Here is a 10,188-nt window from a genome sequence, read left to right on the forward strand (position 1 = left end):
CATTTCTGGCCAGCTCTAAGTGTTAGGGAATTTCCCCCTATACACCAAGTAGTATTAAGAAGCAGTTTAATTGCTCTGACTAAACCCCAAAATGAGCATGACTTTTGGGGATTTTTAGTTGCCAGTCCTGCAATTTAAATGATTCAACTTAAGTTTAAGATTCTAAAAATGTGCGTGTCATATCTACTTGGTTCTCCTTACATCTCCAGAAGGAAAGAGATATATATGACTATGATGCACTGTGGTTTCCTCCAATAATTAGATGATGTACTTTAATGAGAAGTTCTTTCTGAAACCTCTCTGGATCAGCAGCTATCTTTCACTTTACGAATGGAGCTTCTTTTCTGTGACAGCACTGCCCCCTCCACTGATGATAAAACCCCTTGAGTTAGACATAACAAGGGCTGGGGACATTTCTTCAGGGATCTGGGTCTCTGGCTGGCTATCAGTGACCACAGACTCATTGGAGCCCAAGACCCCACTGCCCAATCCTGATCCAGCTTCGCTGCTCTGAAGGGGCAGTAAGGCTTGGCGCCGTGCCAGGCTGTCACCACTATTCTGGGCCTCTAGGGAGTTCTGTTGCTTGGTCACCTTGTGGGCCATAGCATTCTTCTGTGGTTCATCAAAGCTCAGAGAAAAGGTAACTGTCCCACTGCCGAAGATCACTTTCTGCTTACAGCGGTGCTGTTGCTGTTGTGGCCGCTGCTGCTGAGGGGTCAAGGGTTGTTGTTGCTGCTGCTCTTTCTCCCTCTCAGGCTGTGGGAAGGGGTCCTCAGAGTTGCTCTTACTGCTCATGGAAGAGGATGGGGTAGACCCAGTGGAGCCCCCAAGGCTGTTGGATCGCTTCCTGGAGACGTTGCTGCGGCGTAGGGTGGCCCGGGCGGCCACCTTGAAAGCATGAGCTGCGGTGCTGCAGCGCACCTCCTCAATGGTATTCCGAGAGGGCTTGAAGAGGATGATATAGACCTTGTTGAAGAAGATGCAGGCCAGCAACCCGAAGCTGGCTGCCAGAATAGCAATCACCTCCACAGCAGAGACAAACTTGCCATAGGTGCTAGCATAGGCAGGGATGAAGGAGATCCAGACAATGAAGAAGATGAGCATGCTGAACGTGATGAACTTGGCTTCGTTGAAGTTCTCAGGCAGCTTCCTGGACTTGAAGGCAAAGAAGAAGCAGATGGCAGCCAGAAGGCAGGTATAGCCAATCAGGAAGCCGAGGGCCATCAGGGACCCTTCATGGCACGTGACAAAGATGATTTCATCTTCTAGCTCGTAGTTCCGGTAGCTAGAAGGGGGGGCATTGTAGAGCCAAATGACACATATGACAATCTGCATGAATGTGCAAAGGAAAACGAGGAGAAATTGCAAGTTGAGACCCCACCACTTGCGGTGGAGGCTGGTGGGGATCTTTGCCTCAAATACCAAAAGGATCCTATTGGTTTTCACCAAGATGCAGGAGATGCATAACACAAAGCTGATCCCGAAGGCAGGCTGACGCAGGCAACACGTCCAGTCCTGGGGCTCGCCAATGAAGAACAAGGAGCTGGAGAAACAGCAAATCAAGGAAAAGAGAAGGAGGTAGGAGAGTTCCCGGTTGGTTGCCTTGACGATGGGTGTATTCCGGAACTTGATGAAGACTCCGAGTACAAAAGATGTTAGGAAGATACCCAGAACTGCAAAAAGGGTGAGAGCAATTCCGAATGGCTCTGTCCAAGAAAGAAATTCGATCTGCTTAGCAATGCAAGAAGTATGATTCTCATTGGACCAGGAGTCATCAGGACACTTGTCACAAGCACTTGCATCTGTAAAACACCATTGGATAGAATTAATTTGTGGCATAGAAGACACAACTTTACTGGACAGAAGCTGCCCCTGGAACATGAAATATTTGGTAGTAGCACCTGGTGTTTTGTAAGGGAAACTTAGCCCTCACTCAACCTTGGATAAAATGTCAGGGTCTGTAGAAACTCTGCTTAGTGAGCTCTCGGAAAGAGTGTGTGATTGACCTGTACTGTCATACACAGGGGCATTGGCTTATAGAGAATTGGATAGTAGATGCAAAGCCAGAAGTAACCTCCAACCTCCTTATTTTACAGATGAGGAAACTGATTCTAACAAAAGTTAAGTGACTTTCTGATAGTCACACATCTGGTGTCAGGAGTAGTATCTGAATCAAGGACCTCTGACTCCAGGATTAATGTTCTTTTGACTGGACCAAGCTACCTCTTAAGGGAGTTGTTTACCTTCCTCCTGCTTCTCTCCTGGACTGTATTTCCCACAAACATTTGAGGGCAGAAAGTCCTAGAATTTTCTTCTGGTGGAGAATGGAAAAGACATAAACATCTATGGACTTAGAACTTTGAGGGGAGGATGGGAAGGGACAGGGATATACATCTGCTTCTGACCAGAGCAGAAGTATCTATGCGAATTGTAGGTGAGCCTGGAAAATGTGGGAATTTTCATTTCCACTCACTGTCACTGACAATACCATAGAAGTGCATGTTAATATGAGAGAAAAAGACAAAACCAAAATGATGAAGAAAGAGATGGTGGAACCATATTTCCATACCCTTGTATTCTACTGCCCCATCCTCACACTTTTAGGAAGCACTGCTATCTAAATTAGAGCATGTTTTTGTAATGGTTCTTTCAGCTCCTCTAACTCATTTTCTTTGTAAGGTACTGAAAACACTTGTTTTTTTAATTATATTTTCTTTTTTCAATCAGCAAAAATCTGCCTTCTCTCTCACACATGCCAACACCTCCTCTCTCCCTACCCCCAATCGAGAACACAAGAAAAATGAGATCCCTGATACAAGCATGTACAATAAAGCAAAACATATTTTCTACATTGGCTATGTCAAAAAAAAAAGACTCACTGTACTTTTAATCCTTCACCTCTACATCAGGAAGTATGTAGCATGTTTCATCATGAGTCCTCTGAAATTGTGGTTGATCATTATGCTGATCAAAGTTACAAATTCTTTCAGTTGTTGGTCTTTACTGTATTGTCGTCATTGTATAACTTGTTCTCTCGGTTCTCTTCACTTCGATCTGCAACTGTTCATAGAGGTCTTCCAAGGTTTCTCTGAAACCATCCCCTCCATCATTTCTTACAGCACAATAGTATTCCATTACCTTTATATAACATAACTTGTTCAGACATTTCCTAATTTATGGATACTCCCTTGGAGTCCCATTCTTTGCCACTTCAAAAAGAGCTATGAATTCTTTGTACATTTTTAGGCAGAGTTTGTTTTGATTAGGACCAATCCTTTCCTTAACTTCCCTTATTCCCTTTCCTTTCTATTTCCCTGTTGACTGAAATGTACTTCCCTACCCACCTATGTGTGTATCTGTGTGTGCATGTGTGTGTTTTTCCCTCCTTTGACCAGTTCAAGTGAGAGTGAAGTTGAAGTGTTAGCTGCTACTCCTACCATCTTCCTCCTTGTTTGTATAAATGTCTATATGCACAACCTGATTATATGAGATATTTTCTTCTAACCTTCCTTCTCTCCTCCTCCCCCCCCCCCCCCATTCCTTGCTAATATAAATTCTTCTCTTTTCTTTCCATTCTTCTCTTAAGATAGTTAGAATATAACAGAACCACTCCCAGGTCTCCTGTCTAATTAGATTCTATGACCCCTAACTAGGATAGGGTTCAAAGGGACCACATAAATTAATCTCCCAAAATTTCAATGTAAATAGTTTCTTTGTTTGGTTCCTTTTGATCATTTGTTTATGTTTACCTGTTAATGTTTCTCTTACCTCCTACGTTTGAACTTTTTATGCACCTCTGAACATTTCATTAAGAATACTTGGAAGTTCTCTACTACATTAAAGATTAATTTTTCCTCTGTACCTTTATACTCAGTTTCATGGGATAATTATTCTTGGCCGCAAGCCTACATTTTTTGCTTTTTATAATATTGCATTCCAAGTTCTCCATTCCTTTATGGTGGTGGCTGAAACATGTGTGATTCTTACTATGGCTCCTCAATACTTGAATTCTTTCAGCTTGCTTGCAGTAGTTTTTTCTTTGACCTAGAATCTCTGGACTTTGGCTGTGATTTCTCTAGAAGTTTTCATTTCATTAGGAGGTGATCAATTATTCTTTCTATTTTCCAATTCACCCTCTGCTTCTAAGAGATCTGGGCAGTATTTCTTTAAGATTTCTTGAAAAAGGATATCTACGCTCTATTTTTGCATTCCAATAGTTGAACCATCCTTAAATTTTTCCCTCCTCAGTCTGTTTAACAGACTAGTTGTTTTCTTTTGTTGTGAAATATCTTATATTTTCTTCCCTTTTTTTCCAGTCATTTGATTTTGTTTTAATATTTCTCATGGAGTCATTGGCTTCTATTTGAAATTTCAAGGATTTTGTTGCTTGGGCAAGGTTTTGTATCTTTTGTGCCAAGCTGTTAATTCCCTTTCCAATTCTTTATTTCATAACTTTCATTTCTTTTCCTTTTTCCCCTCTAGCTTTCATTTCATCACAAAAAATATTTTTAACACTTTTAATGAAAACTTTTTATTTATCTCTTCTAAGAGTTCAAGTTGAATTTGTGCCTGGGTTCTTTTTTTTTTCTCTGAGGCTTTGCTTGTAGATGTTTTGGAGTTACTCTCTTCTTCTGTGTTTATGTCTCGAGCTTTTCTGTCACCATGATAGCTCTTTATGGTGGGTTCTTTCTTTTATTTGTTCATTCTTCCAGCCTGCTTCCTGACTTTAAACTTGATGTTACCACTGGGTGCTACCTCATTTCTGAAGGGAAGGTCTGGGTTGGTCCTGTTGCTGTTTTCGTGGGGGTATTGAGTGCTGTGTTATTCCAGGATCTCAGGTACAGGCTGGAGACCTGTGAGCTTTCAATACTTCTGATCTAGGGCAAAGTCTGATTGCTGCTCTCTTGTCTGAGTTTTGCAAGTTCCTGACTTGGATTTGGATCTGAGCAAGACTGCTCCACCCCTATGAGCCATCTGTGAAGCTCTGCTGCTTCAGAGTAACATAACTGTAGGCTCCTTTTGGCCTAAGATTCCTGCTTTGGGTATACCTTGGTAGGTATCATACTGAGCTAGATGCTGGAACTGAAACCCTGCTCTGCTTCTGTGATTGCAGCCACCTTTCTTTGTATACCACTCAGAGCCTTTCTACCTGGGAATCTCACCCTGAGTGGAAGGTCCGCTTCTTAGTTCACCCTGGATCTGTAACTCACAACTTGGTAGTAGGAATCAAAGCTGCCAGGTGGCACCTGTTCTCCTACCACTGCCGTGCCCTTTTATGGATCTGGGACTTCTTCTTGTCCCTATTCACAGCTTCTCCTTGGGCACTAGAGGGCTCCTGGGCAGTTTGTGCCTGACTAAACCCACTCTAGAGTCTACAGTCTGTCTCCAAATGCCAACCTGGTCTGGAAAAATTATTCCAGTGACTTTTTCTGGATTTTTTCATCAGGATTTGGTCTGGTATATTTTCTAAATCTGTCTGGAGTTTTGTTTGCTCGTTTATTTGTTTTAGCTTCCTTACTCGTTCTACTGCTATACCATCTTGGCTCTGCCCCCCTTATTTGTTTTTAAAAGATTGATTTCTGTTCTATAAATAGCCAAAATGAACCAGGAGTAGCTTCCACTATAATCTAATCTATTCCTTAGTTTTCTCCCTCAGGACTTTAATACAGTACTTCACAGGCTCACTGGTTTAGAGCTGTAAGGAACCTGGAAGTCATCAAGCCATACCCCATTTAAGGATGAAGAAACAGAGGCCCACAGAGGTTAAATGACTTGCCTAAGGTCACACAATTGGTAAATGTTCTGAGGCAGGATTTGAAATCAGGTCTTCGGTTGCAAATAGATTTAGCAAAATTTTTATCTGACCTATGAAATTTTTGTCAAAACATGTCCAGTGATTCTTATTTTAATACTTCTAAAAATTGATGATATCACCAATGCAGAATGTAAGTCTTATGGCACTTAATACGTGGTTTCTGGGGTTTCTATGGCCCCACCCCAACAGAAAAACCACCTTTTGGCCACCCTTCTGCTTTTATCCACTCTTAGACTGGTTGGTCTTTAGGTGACCATTGGTCGCCTGGCCCATACTCAAAGCCTTTCCATCTTGGTAAAACCTTCTGGAGTTTACAGTAAGCATTTAATAAATGTTGAAATGAAAGTTGAACTGAATCACCCAGGGTGGTATGAGGGAAAACCCCTCCATCCAGTTATTAGAGAAAGAGTAGCTAGCTGATAATATGCTGCTAAGGCTATCTATCTACCTATCTATGCAGTTTTCATGTTGTCTCTAGGATTCACCCCCTTGGGGTAAGGGCTAAAGCAAGCCAAGTGATTCACCACTTTGAGGTATGAAAGTGACTGGAATTCTAGGTAAGGATATGAAAATGGTCTCTAGTCCCTATTCACCCTTGGTGTGTCAGCTTAGCCTAGCCAAAAGTGGGGAAATAGGGGTGGGCCCACATGGGAGCACTGGTTTAGAACTAGAAAACTTGATAGTCTTGTTGGAAGTAACCACGTAGCAAAGAGGGAAGGACTGGAAGAAAAATGTGCTCAGGTCATGTAGCCACAAGCTATGGGTGGAACATGTAATTATCAGCAGAAGATCCAGTTTACAAAATTGTCTTTAGGGCAGTAGGCAGAATGGAGGCAAGGTAAGAGAAGGCAAGCAATTTCTAAGAGAGCCAGAACATAGCAGGCCTCTAGAAGAAAGGTGAGGTGACCTAAGTCCAAAAGAGTTTTGGGGTCCAGGTAGGGAAGAGCATTTGTAAGAGAATGAAGCAGTCAGTGAAAAGTGAGCTAACTCAAGACAACCAATTTACTAGGGAGTTCTGGACCTGGAATCAGGAATATCTGGTTTATCAAATGTTGCATCACACTAGCTGTGTGAGCCTGGGTAACCCCTCTAGCCCTTAGAATTTTCATTTGTTTAAAATAAGAGTCTTGGATTCAGTGACCTCTAATGATACCATGAGGAGAACATCCTTGGCCACATGCTAGACTCTGCTGACCTGAGCACTGGAGAAGCAGATTTCAAAGGGCTGTACATGGTAATTCTGGCCAGCCAAATCCATAGCAATGTAACTATAATTTATAAGAAACTAGACTGAGAAGAAATTTAGGCTTAGAAAAACCAACCAAGGCTTTTAAAGCGGAGGGATTGTCTTACATGTCTATGTCTTCATGCCTCTGAATACATTTCTCCCCACTTTCCTTCCACCACCTCTTTGAATAGTAAACAAACCCACACTACTATTCCTAGAAAGCACATGTCAATCAATTGCCTTATGACTCTAATCACCATCCCTGACACTGACACTGGCCTCCCTGACCATCACACTCTCCCTGGCCACCATCCCCATTTGTTTTGTCTTTTCCTATTGGAATGGAAGCTCTTTGAGGACAAGGACACTCTTGCTTTCTGCATTTCCATCCTCAGGGCTTAATGCATTGCCTAGCACATATTCCTTGGTTGTTCTCCTTTGTGCTCAAAGAGGACCAAAATGACATCACTATGTTGGGATCAAGGTCCAGTGTGTCCTGCTGTGGCTGATCAGACCAATATGAGCTTGGAAGGCTCTATCACAAGCTGGGCACATATAGTCCATGTGAACATTTGGGGTGGAGATATTTCTAGATTTGTGTATCTCATGTTTGTTTTGAGCTACTTCAATTCTGTTTTGCTCATAGAGTATAGCACCCTCTTTGATGTGGACACACCATGCTAGGTAGTCCTGTATCAGTGTCTCCCACGCCTCACAATCAATTCCAAAATGCTTCAGAAAGACCTTGAGAGTGTCCTTGTATCACTTCTTCTGACCTCCATGTGAACACTTGCCTTGTGTGAGTTCTCTATAAAATAGTCTTTAGGCTGACATACATTTGGAATTTGAACAACATGGCCAGCCCATCTCAGTCGAGCTCTCTGCAGTAGAGTTTGAATGTTTGGCAGTTCAGCTCAAGAAAGGACCTTAGTGTCCTGTTCCTTATCTTACCAGGTGATCTTCAGTTTCCTGGTATGGCACTGCATACTGTTAATGAGGTCAGAACAAGGGCTCTGGAGACCTTCAGTTTGATAGTCAGTCTAATACCTCTTTTCTCCCACACTTTTCTTTCAGAGCCTCCCAAACACTGAGCCACCTCTGACAATGGGTATATCAACCTCATTATTAATGTGTACATCCCTGGAAAGCATACTGCCAAAGTGAACTTAGTCACTACATTCAAAATTTCTCCATTTGCTGTAACTGATGGTTCTACTTATGGATGGTGTGGTGCTGGCTGGTGGAGCTCCTGTGTTCTTTTGGCATTGTTAGGCCAAAATTAGCACAAGCGGCAGAGAATCGATCCATGTTTAGTTGCCTCTCAGCCTCAGAGCATGCACTGTGTACATAATCATCTGCAAACAAAAAGTTATGCACTAACTCTCCCTTCACTTTAGTCTTGGCTTGTGGCCTTTTCAAGTTGAAGGATTTACCATCAGTGTAGTAGCTGACCTTGATGTCATTTTCATCCTCATGGAAGACATCTGAAAACCTCCTGCTAAAAAGCATGGGAGCAAGTGCATAGCCCTGCTTCACTCCAGCAGTGACTGGGAAAGCATGAGAGCATTGTCCATTATCCAGAATCCATGTAAGCTTGCCATCATGAAACTTGACACACATATTAAGAGCTTAACAAATTCCTTTTCATTCATTCATATATGTAGTAGTCACTTAATATGTATTTGGTGAGTTAATGAATCAGAGCACTATTCTTTTCCACCAAAGAGGCAGCAAGGTATAGTAGATGGTGCAAGCAACCTTGGAGTCAGGAAGACCTGGGGGCAAATCCTGCTTCTGATAATATGCTAGTTGTGTGACTATGAACAAGTCACAACTTTTGAGTGACCTTAGACAAATCTCTAAGGTGTAAATTGCTGAGGTGGATAGATGGAGGATGTTTATACCTCCACAGATGGAGGGTATATACACATCTCAAGAGTTCTTAATTGATGAGATGAAAACCAAAACAATTCCACTCTGCAACGGGCTTCATTTACTCATGCTGGTCCCCAAGGAATCCCCAGAGAACTTTCATTCAAACCTGTAATCATGTAGGACGACATTCTTTCTCTCACCTGTTTCATCACTGTATTCGCCATCAGGACATTCCACGCATTCAAAGCAACAAGTGGGCTCCCCTTCAATGATCCCTTTCCTGGTTCCTGCCAGACAGTCTCTGCTGCAGTTGGAAAATGGCACCTTAAGGAGGAAAAGAAACAAAAATGAATTGTATTAGCCTAGGAAGGAGGTTGGTGCTGATTTAATTAAAAATGATTTTTTTCCAATGTATATTCTAGACTTTATCTTAAAATATTTAATTTTTCAATGAACAATAATGTTTCATTCCCTCCCATATGTTTCCCTCCCCTCCATTACACACACACACACACATACATACACAGGCACATGCACATGCACACACACACACACACACACACACACACACACACACACACACCCCTCTCTTTGGTGCTGATCTTAAGAGCACGCAGGATGAGAGAGAATTGGTCTGGGAGTGGGGGTTGCACAGTAGTAGCACAAGCCAAAGTATGGTCAAGAAACCTACCTCACTTTGTGTCATTCCATATATAGTTTTTCTGGTATTGTGCTGCTCTTGTAGTAATTTTTGTTCAGTTATTTCAGTTACGTCTGATTTTTCATGAACGTTTTCTTGGCAAAGATACTGGGGTGGTTTGCCATTTCCTTCTCCAGCTCATTTTTATAGATAAGGAAACTGAGGCAAACAAGATGAAGTGACATAGCTAGAAAGTGTCTGAATCTGGATTTGAAATCAGATCTTCTTGCCTTCAGGCCTGATGCTCTATTCATTGTGCCACTTAGCTGCCCCAATAATAATTACATTTATGCAGCACTTTAAGGTTTGTGAAGAACTTCATGTATATATTATCTTATTTGATTCTCATAATACTCCTGTGTGGTTGGTGCTACCATCACTCCCACTTTACAGATGAGGAAACAGACTGAGAGAGGTTAAGTGATTTCCCCAAAGTCACACAGCTATTAACATTTGAGATAGAATTTGAACCTGAGTGCTCCTGACCCCAAATCTAGCCCCCTTGCCACTATGTCAATTAGCTGCCTTATACAGGAGGGTGAAAAATACGTGAGTTTGTACACAAATACT

General features: G+C 42.1%; 1 protein-coding gene across 1 annotated transcript in view; it reads right to left on the bottom strand.

Annotated features, from left to right (window-relative positions):
• Nucleotides 1-324: 324 nt before the first annotated feature.
• The window catches only part of CASR (calcium sensing receptor), a 90,521-nt gene continuing 80,657 nt past the window's right edge, over nucleotides 325-10,188 (bottom strand). Inside the window, exons 5-6 of the mRNA XM_036746616.1 lie at nucleotides 9,119-9,242; nucleotides 325-1,802 (exon numbers count right to left, since the gene is read on the bottom strand). Coding sequence (XP_036602511.1) covers nucleotides 325-1,802; nucleotides 9,119-9,242 — 1,602 coding nt within the window. The remainder of the gene's footprint in view (nucleotides 1,803-9,118; nucleotides 9,243-10,188) is intronic.

The sequence above is a fragment of the Trichosurus vulpecula genome, chromosome 2 (assembly GCF_011100635.1).
Source record: "Trichosurus vulpecula isolate mTriVul1 chromosome 2, mTriVul1.pri, whole genome shotgun sequence".
Lineage (NCBI taxonomy): Eukaryota > Metazoa > Chordata > Mammalia > Diprotodontia > Phalangeridae > Trichosurus > Trichosurus vulpecula.